The sequence below is a fragment of the Marmota marmota genome, unplaced genomic scaffold, assembly GCF_001458135.2.
Source record: "Marmota marmota marmota unplaced genomic scaffold, marMar, whole genome shotgun sequence".
In the NCBI taxonomy this organism is placed as follows: domain Eukaryota; kingdom Metazoa; phylum Chordata; class Mammalia; order Rodentia; family Sciuridae; genus Marmota; species Marmota marmota.
This window is the reverse complement of record NW_026000242.1, coordinates 26,943,504-26,966,272: the sequence shown is the minus strand read 5'-3', so window position 1 is coordinate 26,966,272 and position 22,769 is coordinate 26,943,504. Positions and strand designations below refer to the sequence as shown.

General features: G+C 40.7%; 1 protein-coding gene across 3 annotated transcripts in view; it reads left to right on the top strand.

Moving 5' to 3' along the window:
• Amotl1 (angiomotin like 1) overlaps positions 1–22,769 on the top strand; it is a 153,349-nt gene that overhangs the window by 32,630 nt on the left and 97,950 nt on the right. For 2 of the 3 annotated variants that reach the window (XM_048795775.1, XM_048795776.1), the window contains exon 3: positions 514–564. The exons of the other annotated variant lie outside the window; for it this stretch is intronic. In XM_048795775.1, the coding sequence (XP_048651732.1) occupies positions 514–564 (51 nt within the window). The remainder of the gene's footprint in view (positions 1–513; positions 565–22,769) is intronic. 3 annotated transcript variants of the gene reach the window in all.

Sequence of the window (22,769 nt, the reverse complement as noted above, 5' to 3'; positions counted from 1 at the left end):
GTCGCTTAGCAACAGACGGGGATGTGCGCGGGATGCCCCGCAGGGTGTGAGCTGGTGCCTTGTGCAGCAGCTGCAGGTGCCGCGCATTCCCAAGCCTTCCGGATCGCTGGAAAACTTTGAGGTTTCTCAGCGCTGGAGTGTCCGCTCCAGGTCCCAGCCGACACAGGGATGCGCCCAGACGGCTGAGGATAGACGATGGATCCACCAGCCCGCGCGCCCCGCGGGGAAAACAGCGGATTAGGTTTAGCGCCCGCAGAAAGTTATCGCGCACCTGCTAGTGCCTGGAAGATGCATGATCCCTGGGCCGAATTGCCCCCAAATTTCTTTGCCAATTCCTTACCTTCAGTGGATCCAGCGGTCCGAGTCCCTAATGGACTCTGGTTTACGGATTCTGATAATGGGAGAGAGAAACCCAGGCTTTTCTAAGGGACTTGCTTGTTAGCTGATGCCTAATCGATTTGCCCTGAATGGTAGCGCTTCAGTTTTTGTTTTCTGCCTTTCTTCTTCCCCCAGACAGTGAGTTTGTGGACGCCTCCCCCGAGTCTTACAGCCCAGAGGAGTTAGGTAAGTCTTTTAAATTTTTCTTTTCTTTTCTTTTTTCTTTTTTTCTATCCACCTGCGGAGGGGTGGATAGAAAGTGTCAAGGACACTGGGCAGCACGCACGCTCCATTCTTGGACACAATGGCCTTTTCTAGCGTGTGCTTCAGGGGTAGCGGGGTAAGAGTCCATGTTCGGTGTGTGTGTGTGTGTGTGTGTGTGTGTGTGTGTGTCCGTCCTTCCCCAGATCAGTGGTGATGCTAAAGCAGTATGGAAGAGCAAACTTCCAGACCTATGACTGATCTGCCTGTACTGATCTGCCTGGAAGGACGCGGTGGTGGGCGATTCTGCTTTGCCAAAGTACCTTGCCTGAGAGGGACATTGTGTGGGTAGTCCTTAACCTGAATCTAAAGAAGTCAAAGGCCTCCAAAGGGCAGTATTGTCATTAAACCACAGGACCTGGGAGCCGCCTTCCTCCCTGATAGCTATTCTTCATTTGGTTTCCAGGTATTTTGGACTAGGTCATTCCATGCTCCTCTCCCTGTGGCTGTAAGAGATTTTGGCAGGTGAATGGTGACATTTGTCGAAGGCAGAGTGTGTGAAGAGAGGGAAATTTGCACCAGTCAGGATCCTTCTGAGCATTCCTGCTCTCCAGTCTTACTGGTGGCCTAGTGTGGTTGCTTTTTTTCTTTTTCTGTTCTCAGGGATAGGTTTAGCTGCTATCACCTGATCTGTCAAGTCTGTCCTAGCTGTTCTCTTATGACCAGCTGAAAATCTTGACTTCCTACCATGAAATGAAAGTATTTTTTAAAAATGGTATAAATGGCAGTAAAGGAGAAGAGAAATTGTCCACAGCAATTGAAAAATGTTTACTCACTGAAATATTCTCAGCATTGGGCACCTTGTTTCTGGTCAATCTCTTGGCCTGGGCTGTATGTTCTTATCCAGTTCCACACCACCTCAAGTAAAATTCCACCTTGGCAACAATTCTAATTCATTTCCAGGAATCTCGCACTTAAAATAGGTCTGGATCAAGAGTGGCACTCTGAGGTAAGGAAGAGTACCTTGTTTATTCAGAAATGTGTTTCTGACAAGTTGTGAGGCAATCATGTCTCTGTTAATGGAATTGTACATTACATGCTATCTGTTAAAGGCACACCATAGTGGATCTTTATAAAATGAAAAGAACATCTGAACCATAGCTTTGCATGACGTGATTTATTAGAGAGGAAGTACTTGGTGATCAGCTCCCTGCATGTGTAATTGTGTACTGATAATACCAGCATTGGCATTCCATGGTGTGACAGAAGCTATTTGGTCCTTTTAGAGCACAGATGAGCATAAGCAATGGCAGAATGTCTTTCTCTGAAAGACCCGACTGTCTAACTACTAAATGGTTTGCATTGCAAAATGATTTATGTATAAGAAAGGTCCAGGTGTTTGACCCTCTTTAATTTCCATATCTCCCCCTGAGATTAACAGTCTAGACTGCCCAGCACAGGCACTGATAAATAGAGGGAGCTCTGCAAATTAGCAGTAAATATTAAGAAAGTGATGGTTTTTTTTTTCTTTTCCAGTTTAGAGAGCAAGAAAACAACCTTTTCTTTTTTTTTTCATGTGGGAAAAACAGATTTGGCTATAACAAAATAGTATAGATTGGGTAGTTTTTTGGTTTTGTTTTTTATTTTTTATTTTTGTAATTGTAGATGGACAGCATACCTTTATTTTATTTGTTATGTGGTACTAAGTGTCAAATCTAGTGCCTCACACATGCTAGGCAAGCACTCTGCCACATAGCCATAACCCCAGCCCTTAGAATGGGTAGTTTTTAAACAACAGAAATTTGTTGGTTCTGGTTGTCAGGTAACCTCTTAGGTATTTTCCAGTTCTAGATTCTTAAGATGCTATGATGGTCTATGTAAGCCAAAAAAGGCCCCTTGCCATCCGATATTCATTGTGTATAATCATGTGCCTTTCCATTTGAGTACATGGTATCTCTCTTTGGGAAAAGGTTTGACAGAGGAGCCTTCTGAGAGAGAATGCATTTTTTTCTACGCTATTCAGGTCAAAGAGGGAGCTCACATTTATCCCTTGGAAAGAGAATGATAGTTTTTGGTGCTTTTCTTAGACACACAGCAGGAAAAATGCCTCTTATAGCAGTTGATGAGGTTGTCCAGTAGCCATCTTTTTGGAGCACAGATGCACATAGATTTAGTCGTGGCTAGAATATAAGAAGAGGTAAAGAAAAGTTAAAGGAAAACTGTTTATTCACAACACTGTCTACATTCAATGCATGGGTTTTCCACACTAAGCAGTTGTTCAAATCTATGCAAACATCAACTGAGTGTCCTACAGTTTAATTAAATTCAGGCATTCCACAGAGTTTGTGAAGACTCCACAGGTTAAGGACTCTGTTAAAGTTCTCTCCTACTTTAAATGCCAGTTGTAAGTAGTGGTTCCCCTCATTCACCACACCTCTGGCAGACTTGGCTAAAAATCAGAAATTCCCACAACCTTCTCCTGAAGGATACAAATCAACTGCCAGAGGAAGAGATAGAGAAGGCAAGATCGGTGTGGGTCCCAAGCACAGGAGCTTCCATCTGGTAGGATTAGGGTGATTCACCCTCCTAGCACATGGATGTGATGACCAACCCAGAAACTTTCCAAACTTCTTCATTTAGGATTCTTATGTAGGTACCATTATGTAGGCAAGATAGACTGAATACATTGGCCACTAGTGAAGTCTCTAGCCCTTTCTCCTCCCCAGAGGTCAGATTGGGGTGGGAGTGCATTGGAAAGAGTTGTGTTCATCTGAAAGCTTCTCTGCAACTAACCTAGTCTCCAAAATAGGTAGTTGAAGATAGTGATCAGGCCAACTGAATTAGTGACTTGTCCCTGGTGTGGCATGTGGAATGGTTTTCCATCTGGATCCTTTGGTGACAGTCCCCTAGGTTCTTGCTGCTTGATTGGTAGTCTAATTCACCTCTGAATTTTTATGGAAGTCTCCTAACAAATTATGAAAGGCTCCTTGGGGGATTTGTTCTCAGTGTTATAGCAATATCATATAATGAAATTAAGTCACAAAAACAGGAGTTTTTGAAGAGGCAGTTGGAAAAGGAAATGTCTCTGGATGAATGTGTACTGAAGGCCACTGTGATGGCAAGTCAGGAAGCAATGACCTCTTTCCTGTGGTCCATTTTCTAAAGAGGCAAAGCACATACCTTTCCACAGCTGTCTCTACTTAGATGTGGTGGATCTCTGAGGGGTTAGAAAGAGTGCATGGAGAGTTGGGATGAACCCAGATATTATCATGGTTGCCCCTGTTTAATAACCTTCATTGACTCTCCCCTACCTGGAGAATAGACATCTGGTTTGGTATAGGAGTACCTCCAGGGTCTGCATCAACCCTATGCAATATAACCTTCTAGTTACACTGGGAATAGTCCTCTGAATGTAGCTTTGTTCCTTCCACCTGCATACCCTTCCTTCCCCTTCTCCCTTCTCATATGGTTAGCTTTGACCCATCCTTCAATACTGACCCCATGTGTCATGACTTCTTAGTGCTTCTCAACTTGGCTGAATATTAAAATCAGGAAGAGCTTTTAAAAGTCTTTTGACTGGGTCAGAACTCTGAACCAACCCATCACAATCCTTGGGGTCTGGGCCAAAGTATCAGTGTTATTGTTGTCATTTTTAAATCAATCTCAAGTGATTGTAGTATGCAGCCATGGTCACACACCACGGCACTGGATAGTGACCACCACACTCTTCTTTATAAATGTAGCAGCTGACATAGTGCCTGGCACATGGAAAATCTGCAGTGAATGCTTATTGAATGAGAGAGTAAAGGAGCCACTGCTGAGCTGCTTTGCCTTTTTTAAAGTTACATTTCTGAGATTTCCTCCTCTACTGGTTTTAACAGTGCCTTGAGGACCAGATCCTTTAACATGTGACTTGTATCTAACTCCTTTGTTCATTCCTTGGTTTTATTCAGTTTATTTTATTTTTTTTAAAGTTTAAAACTTTAATGTGTTTCATATAAAGGTAATACCTGCTTATTTTAGAAAATTTGTATATTAGGAAGAATAGGAAAAAAACCTACTCACACTATCTAGAAGCAAACTGGTCCCTTATTTCCTTAACTTTTCCTAATTTGTTGTCCTTTGGGGTTGCTTGACCCCTGGCATGCCTGAGCAAGCTCAATTGCTGATCTTTACTCAGAGCCTGCAAACTTCCCTCTGAGGGTCAGAAGAGGAGTGTCCCATGAGAACTGCATTCTTGGGAGCCATGGGGGTTAACTCTCTGAGGACCAATATATCATGAGAAAGAGTTGTCTTGTGCTATTCTTGCCTTCCTCATTTAGGCAGGATGTCTGGGTCTTATCAGAAAAAAAAATTATAACATTTATGTAACTTCTTTAAAATAATCACTTAAATGTTTGCCAGTCGCTCCCCTACTACCCCACACTTCTAAAATATGGGATGAAGTCGTAGCTCTAGATAATTGTGTTTATGTCTTACTCGGGATAGCTAAACTCAAATGTCAGTGATTTAACACAGCAAAGGCTGTGTTTCTTTCTGGTGTTATATTCTAGCACTGGATTTAGAAGGGCTCTACTCCATGTGGTCATCGGAAGCTCCTGGCTTTTCCATCCCCTGGTTTCACTGTCTTCCATGGGCTCAGATTCTTTCAATGCCTGCTTTGTATCTATTTAGAAGAAAGGGGAATCTGATGAGCTAGAAAAAAAATATGCTCACCCTTGCTTATCTCAGCCTGGAGATAAATACTTCCTTGCCAGTATATTCCAAAGGTGAGAACTATTCCTGTAGCCTTACCCAGTTGGATGGGACTGGGAAATACAGCAATGTTCCAGAAAGAAGAGAACACATACATTGGTGCTCACTGGCAGTCTCTACCACCTGTATTTCTCTTATTGCTCAAACCACCATGACTCTTGGCCTCATTGTGGCCATGTAGGTACTAGGCTCTTTTGTATTACTTGGGGTACACATTGAGTTGCTTCAACAAAAGGCAGAATGACAAATACTTAACCAAACTACAGGTTAATTTTTGTTTCACTTAGAGCACAAGCAATCCAAGGCTGATATGGTAGTATCATGGTGCTTCATATCCTCAAATGTAGTTTCCAGGCAATGTATAAAGTGGTTGGGTAGAGTAGAGGGAAGACTAGTAATCTTAACAAAGTATGTCTTAGTGGTTAAGAGTGTGGATCCAGGTACCTACTGTATGGGTTTGAGTATTAGCTCCATTTCTTAGTTTCTTTTTGACCATAGGCAATTTACGTAATCTGTGTCTCCATTTCACAGTCTGTAAGATCATGCCCCAGATATTTTCAGATGCATTTCCAGGGTCACTCACTACCTTTTGTCACTCTGCTCTGTGCCATGGAAAACTTACCCTTTTCAATGCATCCTCTGGATTCCTGTTGGCTTTGGCTAGTGAGAGGTACTGGCAGGATATGTGATAGTGGCAAGAAAGACAGAGACATCAGGGTATTTATTCCCTGTCTGTCAAGATGGGATGGTATAGCTGTATGGTTGTACTGAAGGCCATACCTCCTATAGAGTAGTCTTTTCTTATAGCATCCAGTCATGCTGGGTTCTTGGTATATTATTAGGATTTATTAAGAGAATTGGCTCACACAACAATCTGCAAGCTGGAGACCTGGGAAGTCAGTGGGGTGGCTCTGAATCTGATAGCCTCAAACTAGGCAGGCTGATGGTGTCACTTTGACAGTCTGAGGCCAAAAACCTGAAAATGGGGTTGGGAATCCAGGGTAGGAGGCTAGGGAACAGAAACTCCAATGCAATTTCCAGAATCCAAAGGCTGGAGAACCTGGCATTCTGGCACTCAAGATATCCAGTTCCATAGACAGAGCAAGAATTTGCTTTTCTTTCACCTTTTTTTTTTCAGTAGTTTCCCTAGCCAATTGAATGGTACATGCCTACACTGAGAGCATATCATTCTCAGCCCCAATCTCCTCTGAAAACATCCTCACAGATACACCAGAAAAAAAGTGCTCAACCAACTATCTTAAGCATCCCTTAATTCAGTCAAGTTGAGACCTAAAATTAACCATCTCAGGGGTGGTAGCAGCTCTGCATTGTGACTAGCCCTGGGGGCTTTCATTGTCTCCTATTGTTTTCCCTTGACTGTACCAATCACACTTTTGTAAGTAGTCCCTTCCTTAGGCTCTCATGGATTGCCCCTGTACTGATAGTCTTGACTGATACAATACCAATCTCAGACCATGGTGGTAAGGAATGACTGAACACAGTAACCACCATTAAATGTCTTTCTGCTTCTATGCAGGTGCTCTGATACCTTCGGGCATGGCCAAAACCTTCTGAAAGATTTAATGTTTGCCATATACATTAAATCATATTGCCACTCTGCCTCTTCCCCACTCTGTAGGGAACAGGATAATGTGTAAAGACTCAAGAGTTGTGAACACTTCTGTTCTGAGTCAGATGCTTCCTATATCCAAAGTTTTCTCCCTCCCATTGACATGAAGATGAATAAGGAAAAAGGAACCAGGTTTACCATGCACCTACTCTATACCAGGAACTTTGCACATGTAAACATTACACCAACTTACCAGTGTGGGATTTAAATCCTGTTACCCACATTTGCATTCCAAACAGAACAATTTCCAGGGATTTAGCCTGCCTGCCATCCCTCTCCAGGCCCTAGACATAGCTTCTGATGGGGAGGGAGTTTTCACCCCAGTTTAGCTTTTTCTCAGGATGACTGACAGTGGAAAATTCAATTCCCTTCACAGGAAACCTCACCCTACCACAAGGGTGTGGTCCAGTCTCCTGGCTCCCATAAAACAATCACAGAAGAGTTCAACATTGTTACAGTTCCCCAAATCTGGGCAACTCATTCTCTTCCATGATTGATCTTTTTCCCATTTCATTCTCAGAACAACTCAGTGAAGCAGATGGGGTTATTTTCATTTTATGGAAGAGAAAACAAAATCTTACAGAAGCTAAATTATTTGCCCAATATTACACAGCTTGTTAGGTTTTAGATTAAATATATAATCTCTGTCTCTAGATCCAATCTCAGTTTCCTGGGGAGAAAAATGTGCAAGCTGTCTTCCTCCCTGGGGAAACTCGTTGTGTGTTGAGTAAGTAGTATATGTAAAATTTAGTTGGTTCTCTGTACCTGTGGGTTCTGCATTTGTCGAGTCAACTAACTGTGGATGGAAAATATTTTTCAAAATCAATGGTGTCTGTATTGAACATGTACAGATTTTTTCTCTTATTCCCTAAATAAAAAAGTGCAACAACCATTAACATAGCATTTGCATTGTATTAGGTATTGTAAGTAATCTAGAGATGATTTAAAATTTATGGGTGGATGTGCATAGATTTGCACACCCATGGATTTTGATATCCTAATACAATGGTCCCAGAACCAGTCCCTCATAGTTATGGAAGGATGACTTATCCAGCCAAGAGCCTGGCTGTACCTGTCAGTTCAGGACCGTTTTGTTGAATAAAAGACGGAATAGTAATTGTTTGAAGTTGTATATATTTTGGTTTCTTCAGATTGCCAAATAATAATCAATTTGCAGTGGAATTTTCTACACATGGATCCAAATCAACAGCCATTAAAACTCTTCTTAGCTCCCTTCATTTCTTTCTCTCACTTTCTCTCTCTCTCTCTCTCTCTCTCTCTCTCTCTCTCTCTCTCTCTCTCTTCTTGTATTGTGCATGGACTTCCCAGAACATGAAACCTCTCATGGTTCCTGGTGGCACTGACCCACTTTCAAAGGAAACCAAACCTTTGCAGTAGCATTTAGAGCAGGATGATAGAATTCTGGTAGAGTATAGAAATGCAACTTCCAGATGGAGGGCAGATGCACTTGGACATGGGTGTAAAATGAATCACTGCTCCCGTAAAATGTGTTTGCAAAATGATATTATGCCTTGCCCAGGAGGTGAAGTTTGATTTCAAGGAATTGTAGTTGGAAGAAAGAAGGGACTAGGAGGGGGAAATGACAATTCTCAGAGATAAATGATTATCTATCTTGGTTAAAACACAAAAAAAACAATAAACGACAAAAAAAGAGCGTGGATTTCAGGGATAGAATGCACACGCATGCACACACGTGTACACACACACACACACACACACGAAGATGGAAATCTTGCCAAAGAGATGTTCATACTAGAAATACATCGAATTGCAGCCAGTTGTTCCAGAATATCAAACACAAGTGTGACTCTCCAGAAAGTGATATTTCACTTATTGTTAAGTGTGCTGGGAGTCTGAGAAAGGTGTGAATAACCAGCTTGATCGCTTCAAGGATGCTATGATTATGATTTCTGGGTCACATTCTTCCTGGATGATCATTCTGGAATATGTCCCGTTTGGTTCTGTTTCTCCCACTCTCCCAGCAGTTTTACCCGGGGTGGACATGTTGACTTGAGTGGATGTCACTTGTTTGTCTCTCTCTCACCCCTCCTCTTTCCCTGCTTCTCCTCTGCTCTCTGTGTCTGTCTCTGCCTCTGTTTCCACGGCAGTCTCCTCCCTTGCTTCCTCCGGTTGCTCCCTCCTTTCTTTTCCCATCTTCAGATGGAATATAGACAGCACAGACTTGCCTTCTGAGGGCCTTCTGCCAGAAAATGGAACAGGTCAAATTATAAAAGGGGATAAAAAAAGAATGTTCCTTGGCAAAATGGGGGAAACAGATGTTCCGGGATGGTTTTGCTGTCTCTGGCTGTCTGCTGCCTGCTGAGAGGCCCCTCTTCAGGATTGCTAGAAATGAATGTTCACCACCATGGCACATATAGGTGGTTATTATAGTGTCAAAATATATATATGCTTTTATTTTGGCTTAATGCTCTTCTCTCTGTGACCTTTGTTCCCTCAAATCTATCTTTGGCGAGATTACTGACTGACCACCTGGTAGCAGTATTATTTTCAACTTCTCAGAGCTTTAAAAAAAAAAAAAAAAAAGAAAAAGAAACTGCTGGGAAGAGTGGAAGTCAAAGCTACTTTCAGGTCACTCACTGTTCAAGAGTAAATATTTTAAGGAAATTTCAGGTTTTAAGAAAACAGAGGAGAGAACTGTGGGAGTGGATCCTGGTCTGGAATGATCATCCGGAAGTTCATGGTGGGGGAGGGAGGAGAGCCAAGTAAGGGTCTTGCTGGGACTCCTGAGCCAGCCTGGGCTCCTTCCTTTCTATCTCCCAAAGGTTTTCTGTGCACTGGCTGTTGACCATAAAGAATGTTCATTATTGCTGCCCTTGGGGTTGGCCAATCCGAGAGCTTAGACTCCCTCCTCCTTTAAAAAAAAAAATAATCTATTACCTCTTTGACTCTAAAAGCCACACTCCGCCCCCCCCCACCCCCGCAAACACACACTGACTCAAAGGAAGAGTCTAATCTGGGGATTTGTTAAGGACTGAGGACTGAGACAACCAGTTTTATGTCTCTGTTGGACCCTTATGTGGGTTATCCCCAGGAGACCACCTGCAACCTCCACCTACAGTGGTCCCTTCTCATCCTGTAGAAGTGACAAACCATCTACATTTAATAATATTTACATCCTACTGGGGATTTCTTTCTCCCCTTCCTCTCTCCCCATCACTTTCAATCATGACTCATTTCCCTGAAGGCCATGCCATTTCTCCTCTGCTCTTGGGTTCATCAGGTGACATTGCAAAAGGAGAAAAGGAAAAAGGAAATCAACTATAAAAGTGCAAAGCCAGAGTCACCACAAAACCAAATAAAGGTGATCAAAAAAATTAGAAAAAGGAATTCACTCTAGGTGGATGAAGAACAGAATCAGTATTTCTAGCTTACAACACCACCCATCCTGCGCCACACACCGAAAGCTAGACTCAGGAACACAAGGTGAACAGATTCAATCCTTCCCTCCAAGAACTGGTGACCTAACTCAGAGAGAAAGACCTATTTGCAGATCAAATTTACAGCGTGGAACTCTGGCTCTTTCAGGCCAATCGGCACTAACCAACTATGTGAACTTGGGCAGGGTGTCTAATCCTGTGGGTTTGGGGTTCCTCATGTTTGATAAAGGAATTCAAATACTGTCACGTGCTGCACAAGAGCACATATACAGTGCTGGCCCCATAACATTAAAATGGAGCTGAAAATTTCTGTCTCCTAGTGTCATTATGGCTATCTAAAATCATAGAGCAACACATTATTCACATGTTTATAGTAGTGCTGGTACAAACATTCCTGTTTAGATATGTTTAGATACTCCAATACTCATCATTGTGTCAAAATTGCTTGTGGTATTCAGCATGCTAACGTGCTGTGTGTGTGTGTACAGCCTAGGAGCAGATAAGCTGGGTGTGCAGTAGGTTAGTTAGTAAGGCCCATACGATGATGAAATCACCTGATAAGATATTTCTCAGAATGTGTCCCCATGTTAAGTGATATAAGACCAAGGACAGGTGCTGTAGTTTATGCCTGTAATCTCAGTGACTCGGGAGACTACAGGAGGAGGATTGCAAGTTCAAGGCCAATCTCAGCAGTTTAGCAAGGCGCCAAGCATCTTAGTGAGACTGTCTCAAAAAGTTAAAATAAATAAATAAATGAAAAGAGTTGGGAGTGTAGCTCAGTGAAAAGCAGTCCTGGTTTAATTTCCTGTCCTCCCCCAAAACAAAACAAAGCAAAACAAACAAAAGTGATATGACTGTACCTACTTCATAGGGTTATTGGAAGGGATTGAGTTAATACATGCAAAGTTCTTAGTACACAATGAGCACTCCCTGAGTAATTGCAATTGTTATTCTGGTGAGTGCAAGGGGGCATAGGTACCTGGAGAAGAGGAACCAAATTGAGTTATGGAGGTCCAGGGGAGGCCAGGAAGGCTTCCTGGATGAGATCCCTCCTTCACAGTGTGACCAGCAAGAGCAAATGGCACAGGGCATGAACAGCACTAGGTGCTCCTGAGAACAACTAGTGGCAGCCACAGTGAGCTCATCTATGATGGAGCACAGGAGTAACCCATGAAGCTGAGTCTCCTCCTCACCTATTACTCTCCTGTATTAGCATGGAAAGTCTATAAAGTGGGACTGTAACCTTGTTATGGACTTCCTCAAATGCTGTGCATGTGCAGATGTTTCACAGATGCTGCTGTCCCATTCCTAAAAGGCCCTTTGGCTTGCTCAGTGGGGTCAAAGCTGTGGCACCTGCTCACTTGCATGTCACTCCTTTTCCCATTATTGCCATCATTGGTGGTGGTTTGCTACTGTCAGCTTCTGGAAGCTGTCGTTCTATGCTCTTTACCAAATGAAAGACTGAGGAATCCTCTAAAGGAGTTTTAGAAAGAGTCCAGGTTTGATGGGTAAGTATTGCCAGGCTTAGCAAATAAAAACATTGGAAGCCCAATTAAATTTGAAAATATTTTAGTATAAATATGTCCCCTGCAATATTTAGGATATACTACACCAAAAAACTTTTGTTGCTTATCTGAAAATCAAATCTAACTGGTATCATTTGTTTTGTGGGGCATTCCTAGGTGAGGGAGTGACATCTGGGATGCTGTGCTCTTTGCACTGAATTTTGGCTTACTCTTTTAGTGGATGTGGTAAAACATGGCCCTGTTCCAGATCACCAGGTATTCAGTTTCCACTTGACTCAAATTAGGTGCTTACAACAGTGAGACTTGTTTGCTGGTGGGTATATTATTATATCACCTCGTTTACAAAATGCATGCTAGCAATTAGCTCCCTACAGTGGAAATCCTAAACAACTTTAGGGATTTGAGGTATGACCCATTTTTGTATAATATATGTAAACACAGAATAATCCCTTCTCCTGGATTTGGTTATCTGGTTTCAGAGTCTATATATTAAAGTTTTGATATGTTCCAGTCTCTCTTCAAGCAGAAAGTCAGGTCTGATCTACTTTGTTCTGTAAAGTCAGAGCATCTTAGTGTCCTCATGAAAGTGAACATCCTGTGCCATCCCTCATTCCTGCATGTTACTGCACCTCTTCTAGAATGTCTTCTGAGAGGCTATTGTAGGGAGAGGGTCTTACTTCCAGAGAAAAACCTGGTCTATTATGGTACAGTGATCATTATTATAAAAGTTTCTTTATAGAGAGCTGAAAACCAATTTCCTGTTTCTTTTACTCAGTTGTCCTTGTTTTGCCTTCTAGAACTTTCAAACATTTTTTTTTTTACTGAGAACCCACAAAAGAATGCATATTACATTTGAACCTATACATACAAATATAAATGTAACTAAACAAGTTTCATGGTAGCAATTACCTTTCTTAGATGCTCTGCATCTGGAATTTCCCCTTATATTTTATATCATTTATTCACAACACTAGTCATTTGATTTCATGACCCATGAGTTGTTAACTCTCTCTGAAAGCCACTGCAGTAGGGTGTCATGGAGCAAATATAGAATAAGCCCTTCCTCCTATCTGAAATCTCTCAAGTTATCATGCCTTAACCTTCTCTTCTCCAGGTAGGAGTGGTCTGGTTCTCATCCTCTCCTACCCTTCTCAATGTCTTAAGTACCTTCAGGTAAGGAATATTTTACTTAAAATCAAGCCTGAAAAATAAACACATGACCTCACATCCAACCTGACCTGATACTTGGTCTGTGTTGATATCAGTCAGTGAATTAATTCCAAATTAATTCTTTATTAACTTACATTTTGCCTTTTAAGGTATCTTGATTTTTTTTTTTATTTGTGAAGGTAGTGGAGTGAATGAACTCCAATCAACTTGCTCATCACTCACATTTCTTGCACCTATCCCAAACTCAATAGAGTAAACCAAAGAAACTGTGTCTAGCCCATCAATAAATAAAACTCCTGTAAAATGGCAACGTTTAATAAGAAAGTTTCTAACAGGTAATAGCAACACTAATAGTTGTGGAGCACATGCTCTGTGCTAAGCATTATACTAAGAGCTTTACACATGACTGACTGACTGATGAAGGTAGATATGACTATTATTTATGAAAAGAGAAAAAACTGAGCTTTAGAAAAGTAATTCAGAGAATATCAGGTAACTAGTAAGTGGCAGAGGGGTGTTGATCATAGGTCCATCTGTTTGTTAAGTCTGTATGTTTTAAAATATTTAACTGCTTGCCAGAGTGAGGAAATCACCTCTGGTGGTTTAAAGAGAGGGTGTATATTTGTGTACAATCTTGTTTATGTAGAGGGCTCCACAGATCTCACTTCCTCCCAGGAGGAAAGGGAAGAACTTGTAGCAAGTTCAGGTCCCACGAAAACCTCTATGACTCTAGTCCATCACTCACCACATTGGGGTCTGACTTCAGAGTGCTGTGTGGTAGGCAGTAAGGGACAGACGAGCTGGGAAGCAACATAAAATAGTGGCTAAGAACCAGAGCTCGCACTAACAAGCTAGAATCCTGGTTCTGTTGCTTGCCATCCATGTTATCTCAGCAACCCACACAACCTCACCTAGCCTCCTTTCCTCGGTTGTAAAACATGGGCAATGATACCTCTTTTCTGAGTGTTATATGCTGATGAAATCAGATAATGTATGAATGCACTGGCCCAGAAGGGGCACTCCATGCATGCTAGCTCAAGACAGAAAACTGGGTCTTGATCATTTTGCTCCTACAATATTTCTTGACTGTTTCTTCATTTAGAATAGGATTCTGGTACAGAGAAATGTGGATTCCTGAATGTCCTACCTAGTCATTCTCAAATGTGGTATGGACAAGCAGCACCAGCATCACCTGGGAGTGAAAATTATTGGGCTCCACCCACACCTAATGAGTCATAAACTTGCGGGTGGGGCCCAGCAATCTCTAACAGGTTCTTCAGATGATTCCAATGCTGCTGAAGGTTAAGGACCACTGCCTTGATGGCAGGAAGGATCATGGGTCTTCCCCTGTTTTCAGCAGGATTCCCTGGAAGCCTCTGGAGAGAGGGCATCTTTTGGGTAGACATTGTGGCAAAAGACAGAGTGTGCAGCTTACTTGCAGGTTGTTTCCATTTAATCAGTTTATATTATTTATTCTAGATTGGTCATTATTTCCTTCCTTTATTCCTTCCTTTCTATTTGCTGTGCTGGGGATTGAACCCAGGGCCTCATGCATGCAAAGCAAGCACTCCTTCTCTAGGCTACATCCCCAGCTGTCATTTTCTGATGTTCCTATTCTCTCCGATGATTTGGATCCTATATTTTACATGCCTTGCCTCATAAAGGTTAAATAGAAAGGGGCCATTTCTAGACAGCCTGGTAAAGGAGACTGTTAGTATTCTTAAGGCACTCTTCCCGGGCCATACCTGGATGCTCAGTACAGGACAACGGCAAGAACTGTACTTCTTTGCCTTCTTTAAATTCTTCACATTCTCTGCCTCCAGATCTCTGCACATGCTGTATTGTTCTGGATGGTATAATCTCTCTGCTTCTTCATGCCCTGTCCTGTAGGTATCTATTTAAATCTTACATCCTGGAGAAATTTCTTCATATTCCCTCTAAGCAGTCACCCTTCTCCATTTATTTTTACAGCTTCTCCTTTTCTTCATCACACTTAGCCCTTAGATTTGTTATTGTAGATTCATTTGTGTGCATTTAGTAAGACAGAGCCCATAAAAGAATTTTCAAATATCTAGCAGAATAACTGGCTTATCAATGAAGTCAATAATAGTTTTTGAATGAATGATACAGTGAATAGATGAATGAATGAATGATCCATCATAGTTCTCAAAAAGCTTTGCCTTCTTTCAAACTCTACAGTCCTTTCAGTTATTCTGTTTATGACTTTTCCAGAAATAACTTTTCCCTGCTATTTATAATTATTCCTCTATCTACTGTGAATTTTTCTAAAGACAATTTCCCTTAGCATGATACTAGTTCTATTACAGTTGCACTATAAATACTCTCTGATTTCTAGATTATAGAACACTAACATGTGGATTTTAACTTTCCTTCCTGTTCTGAGTTTATGTTGTAAAATATTTTTTTCTCCTAAATTGAATCATCCCCAGTGACTGGAGCCATTAGGAAAGGTGGGAGTTTCTCCACTCACCTGTCTCTGGTTTTACAGTGTAAGACCTACTGGTCTGTAGTGCATCTTTGCAGAGAAGAGCTGGAATTGCTGCAGAGGTTGTGAGGGGCTGTTCTTTCTAACTCCAAACTGGAGACATTTTCAGAATAAAACATCCAAGCATTCTGTTCAAAATGGTGATTATGATCCTTTGAAATCCCTCAGTGTGAACATTCTGATCTAAATTCTCTCCCTTTATTGTGAAAATTTTCGTTTTTTAATAGCAGCTTTGCATTGCTGTTGTGTTAGAAACTCAGTATGCTTCCCATTTTAGAAACAAAACATGTGTCTGCATCATCACTGGAAATAAAAGGCTAAAACATGATTAGGTTTTTGCTCATGAAAAGAGAACAAGGGAGCAATTACCATAACATCACATATTGTAGGGTGAACAAAATTGAGGCTGTTTCCTGTTAGTATGCAATTGGCTTCACCCAATAAGTCAATGGGATGATCAATATGTTTAGACCCTTGGGAGTCTCCCCATCCCACACACTGGGTGTCATCAATTAATCCCCAACTCAGTGGTTCTCAGCCAGAGGCAATTTAGTCCCCTATGGGACATCTGACAATGTCTGGAGACTTTTTGTTTTCATAACTGGGTTTGAAGGGGATGGTTTCTATCTGCATTTAGTGTGTAGAAGTTATCTCACAATGCTTAGGGCAGTTCCTCAAAAAAAAAAAAATCATCAGCCCCAATGTCAGTAGATGCCTAAAACTGAGAACGCCTGAATTAACCAATCAATCAAAAAATATTAAGCTTTCAATACTCCAAGCAATAGTAAAAATAGCAAATAATCAGAATAATTATCCTTTATGTAATATAAGAGATATAAATATATAATATTTACTATATACCAGGTTATTAATATTCACGGTTACTCTGTCTCATTCAGGATCTGATCTCAGGTTTGTTTGAGGCATTGTCTTTACCTCTCCTTACCTGTTTGGTGTAAGTGCATTTTCTCTGGATATGATCATATCTGTTCTCTGTTTCTTGATTTTTATATAGATCAGATTATGTGTTTAGTTCATATTAGGTAATTAGCACATAGGAAAAGCAGTGAGTCAAGAAGAGACCAGTGTGTCACTATGGTTGTGAAACTAAAAGCATCCAGACAGGCCAGACTCAGATTAGTAACTTAACAAACAAGCCAAGCTCCCTGAATAGGGTGGTAGCACACAGCCTGGCCCTTAGTAGATACTTAATAAATACTCCTTGGGAAAGCTTTCTTCATAATTGTACAGAGTTCTTGGGTAAATTTCAAATAGAGCAGAGTTTTCAAATGATCCAGTCTGTTATATAACATTTAATTGTCCCTAGGAGTGTTTTCTTCATTCATAGGCACCTGATATTTCTGTAGCTACAGAGCTATCTCATCTTGTGTGTCTTCCCCCTTGCTCACCACATCTTCTTCTTCTTTTGTCCACTTTTAGTCAGTGTGGCCCTTTGGTCCTCCCTTTCTTCCCAGGGATGCACACCCAGTACTTCTGCCTTGGCACTCCTAGTGTTCCCTGAATTATGCCTCTGTCAACAGAATATAAGATGCAGGCAAGGCCTGTGTTAGAATCTCCAGAGGAGGCATGTGCTATGGAAAAAAGCTTATTCAAGAACATAATTTTATATTTGGAAACAAGCAGGGATGAAAAAACACCCAACTATTGTCTTTGTAAAACAGAGAACTGAAAAAAAAAATCTTTTCTGCCTGGTGATAATACAATAGTGCTCCCTTATCCAAGGGAGATACATTCCAAATATCTGAACCTTATATATACTATGTTTATTCCTATACATACACATACACGATAAAGTTTAATTTATAAATTAGGCAAGTAAGAGATAAACAATAATAAGCAATATAAAATAGGAGTTATACTATTTTATAACTCTAATCACAGTTATGTGAAGTGGTTCTCCATCACAAAACCTTTTATACTACATGGATGGGTAATGTATACAGGGAGGATACACTGTACAAAGAGATGCATCATAACCCAGGAGGGACAAAGCAGGGCTGTTGGAGATTTTATTTATATTACTAAGAAGGGTATACAATTTAAATCCTATGAATTTTTTATTTCTATAGTTTTCCACATAATATTTTTGGACCACAGTTAAAATTTTCCACTTAATATTTTTGGACTATAGTTTACCAAGTTTACTGAAACCACAGAAAGGGAAACTACAGATGAAGGGGAACTGCTATATAGGAGTTACCTAAACCAGTATCAATGTGACCATTTTATGTTTAGTAAAGAAGAGATTAAAAGAAAGTATTCAGAAGCACACTGCAATGTGTGATTTCCTTTCATGTGTCCACATTTTTCTGTTAGAAACAGCCTTCCTTTAGCACTTGGATTTCTTGGAACCTGCCCTTCTTCCTCTGTGCAAAATCACTCACACCTCTATGCTCCCATAATGCTTTGGTTTTGAACTCCAGTCTGTCAACCGTCATTCTTTACCTTTAGCTATTAGCTCTGAAGTAGTAAATGCTTCTGAAAGAGAATTGCAAGAGCACCACGACCCCAGTGAGCCAGTGAGAAACTCCAGTGTGTTAGGAATTACTGAGCAGGCTCCAGGACTCTACTGTTCAACATTCTGGAACTTGGAGGTAGCACATGAGAAATTCAAATTTTGATACGTGTTGTTTAAAAATTACACTTTGGAAAGCACTACAGAATTTGGACTTTTAAACATCCTTCTTCTAGAAACAAACCAAGCATTTTGATCAAGGTAGCCTGATTGCATTCGCTTATTGGTTTGTTCCTTCTGTGGTCGTTAATTGTGATCTAACTAACCATCATGACTTGTCCTATGTGAGGTTGTGCAGTAGCCCTTCCTTTGTGGTCATGTTCATCCACTCTTCTTTTGCCATTAGACTTCTCTCTTCTAGCAAGCTCAGGCCAAGGGTTTTTTTTTTTTTTTTTTTTAATCTTGAGACAGAGTATTGCAAAGTTGCTCAGACTGACCTTGTGAATTTATGGTCATACTGCTACAATCTCCTGAATAGCTAGAATTATAGTATAGGTATATGCTACCTCACCTGGTTTAATAAAGATTTTAAATGTAAAGTTGTGCTGCAATTGTGTACAATGAATCAAAATGCATTCTGCTGTCATATATACCTAATTAAAATAAATAAATTAATTTAAAAAATTTTAAAAGATTTTTAGTGTTGTTATGTAAAAGCTAAGAAAAGTGGGAGGAGAGCTGGGCACAGTGGCACATGCCTATAATCCTAGTGATTCAGGAGGTTGAGACAAGAGGATAGCGAGTTCAAAACCAGCCTCAGCAAAAGCAAGGCAACTAAGCAACTCAGTGAGATCCTGTCTCTAAAAATAAAATACAAAATAGGGCTGGGGATGAGGCTCAGTGGTTGAGTACCCCTGAGTTCAATCCCCAGTACCTAAATAAATAAATAAATAAATAAAAGAAAGAAAGAAAGAAAGGCATTCTGTCCATCTACAACTACCAAAAAAATAATAATAAAATAAAAAATAAATAAAAAAGTGGGAGGAGAAGGAGATTCACATTTTAATAGGGCATTTAAGTCCTTGTATTTCAAAAAACTGGAGGACAAGGGAAGGGTTTCTAACTTTTTTACTGAATCCAGAATGCGCCCTGCACTTTGATATGTATTACTCCTTTTAATTCTCACAATTAAACCTAGGAAGAAAGTACCAGGATAATGGTACTTACCTCCTAGGCTTTTTTTTTTTTGCAGGGAAGAAATCTGAGATTCATGTTAAGTTACTGTCTGTGTCTGGAAACCACTGGAACCTGGACTAGAACTCTAAGGCCTTGCTCATTGTCCTCTACCTATATGCCTGATACCTTGCTCTTCTTCCTGCTTCTGTGCTTATGGGGAACATCCAGGTACCTGTGCTGTTTGGAGTTAAAGACTGCTTTCTGGGCTGTCTCAAAGAGAGCTCGAATTAGCTAATCACCTTCTTGACTTCCCTAGGAGTTAGTAAATGCCAATTTGGGTGACTTTAGAAAAGACGCTGACCTTTAGAGAGTATTTAGATTTAAAAAAAAAAAAAGAAAGAAAGAAAAAAGAAAAATGGAATCTGAAACCAAATATACTATTGGAAAATGCTGATATTGGTAACATCTTAATCAAATCTCTAGTCTTTTATTCAAACCTCAGTTCCTGAGCAATAGATTCAGGTGTATTTGATGTAAAGTTATTCATTTTCTGTGTCTGATATAGAGATTATTAACAGTTGAGGAAATATTAAGGTACTGGAGGGGGACAACTGCACAGGCAGTTTTCTGCCTGTGCTGCCATTCCTTTGATGACTTGGAATCAATTTGAGGAGTGTAGGATCAATTAATTTGGTCAAAGACCCATGAGCCTTCAAAGCTGTGCCTAGCATGTCTTCTGAAGATCTAGGAATACCTAGCATCAGTTAGAGGGACCAACTTCTTTATTTTAAAATTTTTATTTGTTCTTTTTTAGTTATACGTGACAGTACAATGTATTTTGACATATCATACATACTTGGAGTATAACTTCCCATTTTGTGGTTGTACACGATGTGGAGTTACACTGGATGTGTATTCATATGTGAGCATAGGAAAGTTATGTCCAATTCATTCTACTTTCTTTTAGAGGGACCAACTTTTTGACACCACCTCTGGCTTTTATGCCTTTAAATTTCCCCAGCTTTTTTTCTTTTCTAGCCTCTTCTTTCCCCATTTTTCAGTTGTGGGCACTTTCCAAGTGAACTGATCTTCAGAACTGTATCTCTCTTTTTCTTTATACATCTGTCCTTGATGTCTTACCTAAAGTTGCCTACAGTAAGTAACTCAACATCTTTCTCAAACCAGTTCCTCCTAACTCAGCTTTTTTATCATTAAAGACCCTTTCTTCTAAGAGTGGTTTGTTTTTTCCTATGACTCAGGTTTAAACTCTGTTAACTTGATTTTCTTGTTATGTTCCCCATGATGTTCATCTAATCATGAAAAGAGTAAAATCTTGCTTCAAAGACTTTTTTCAGATGTGCCATCATGGGAATCACTCGTTATCTTCAAAGATATGGTATCTTTTTCCTTCTGTCTCCTTTACCCTAACAGGGCATTGTTTCCTGTAACTATCCCAGATCCTTTCCTTATCTCACTGGGCCTTTGGAAAGTTCACTGAAATAATATGAGCAAAGGTATATTGAGTACTACATATGCATTGTTTTAAGCATTTGGCATTAGTTACTTTATTCAATACTTACAACTACCCGGTGAAACTTGGTGCTATTTTCATTATCTTGAAAAGGAGAATACTGAAGTTTAGAGAAGTTAGGTGATTGGCCCAAGGTCACACTGATAAGGAGGGGCTCAGCTGGTGACTATTTTGTTCTAGAGTTCTAGAGTTGATGCTAAATCCTTGGGCCTCCCAGATTACAGAATGGTGACTCATACTTCATTTTAAAATATGTAAGTTAGCTTTCTTCTTTCTCTATTTTTCTATTCATCTCTTTGTCTCCAATCTATACAAAATTGATATAAATTCAAGGTGAATTGATAAATCTTTTTTTGGTACTGGCGATTGAACCAGGGGTCTTAACCACTGAACCAAATCTCCAACCCTTTTAAAAAATATTTTATTAGAGACAAGGTCTCACAAGGCTTTGAACTTGCGATCCTCCTGCCTCAGCCTCCCAAGCAGCTGAGATTACAGGTGTGTGCCCCTGTGCCCTAGGAATCTTGTTTGCTCACTGCCTGTAGCATACAGTCTTAACTCTTAAATTGTACTTAGGGTTTACAATGTGTGATGGAAAACACACTGAGGTAGAAGTCTGATCTACTTCTGGCTTTGCTGCTGAATTTGTTCTGTCACATCCAACAAGTCATTCAACAGTCAGGCCCGTAATTTCTCTTCAGCCTAGTGAAAGTTTTGGTTGATAATTTCTTTATTCTTCCAGTTCTACATTTTTATGATTTTTGTTATTCTGTTTTCTCTCCCTTTCTAGTAAAAACTCTTCTTTCTATATATACTTTCTTCCCAAGTATTCAGTTCCCTCTAAGCTCAGCCTCCTCTTGCCTAGTGGTGCCTTCTCCTCTTCCTGCTACATCCAAACTATTTGCCTCATTTCTCCTGCAGAAAGCTAGTCCTTTTCACCTTTCCCAAGCATCTCTAGTCTCCAATCTCTTACATTGTTGCTTTCCCCCTTTCTCTTATTTGTCTTATTAAGTAGACAACACATATTTGAAGGGCTTTTTAGCTGCTCTGTTTCTTTTGTGTGCTATTAAGTGCTAGGGTAGGAGACTTTAAATGGGTAGGTATTTGAAAAATAATTGTTTAATGATTGCCATTTGGACTGTATCTCTACAGCAGAGGTTATGAATCAGATGTGCCATCATGGGAATTAGAAGAATAGACTGCTGTCAGGACTCACAACCCCACCAGAATTGACTGGAGGGTGCCACAATCCAGGCAGGAGTCCTTGAAGGCCTGGCAAGGACAAAAGAGAGGGGAGAAGGGCAAGGCTCTTACTAACCTGGTGGGCAGCAATTGCATTATGTTACTTGATCTCTCTCCTCTGAGCAGCAGAGCTGCCCAGAAGCCAGGCATTATTGCTAGGGGGCAGGAGGGGCACCCCAGATCAGGGCAGAGAGTATAATAGGGTAAGTGCCTTAGTGTTGTTTAGTACAGCCTGATTTAAGAGATGAGGCAGAATCAGAAACACTTTGCCAGAGTCATTTGCATTCTTTGCCGCTATTCGGGCAGATAATGGCCCGGAGTTTGTGGCCATAGAATTGTTCAGTGCTAGGATACATTTAGTATCTAGGACTGTAAGTTCTGTTTTGACCCTTCTAGTCCTCACATGGAGCATCTAATAGCAGCCTGTTGCCCAGTACCAGTGCTTGACAGAATCCCTGGGGCCTGGGAATTGCTGAGAAATGTGCGGTCACTGTCCACCTGTAAATTCTACTTAAGGGAAAAAACCCATCCTAAGCAGAACCTAACCTGGACTTTGGGAGCAGATCCGGAAACAGAATTCGGCTGGGAATGGCCTAGGGGGAAGGAAAACAAAATCGAAAGAAGAACTGGCATTAATTAAAACGCCGCAGGGGACAAAACAAGGGAGAACAGTGGCCCTCCTAAATCTCAGGGAGACACGTCAGCTTGAGTTCAGGGCAATTTCAGCTTGGCAATCTCGCGGTCCCGGGAGGGGTGGCG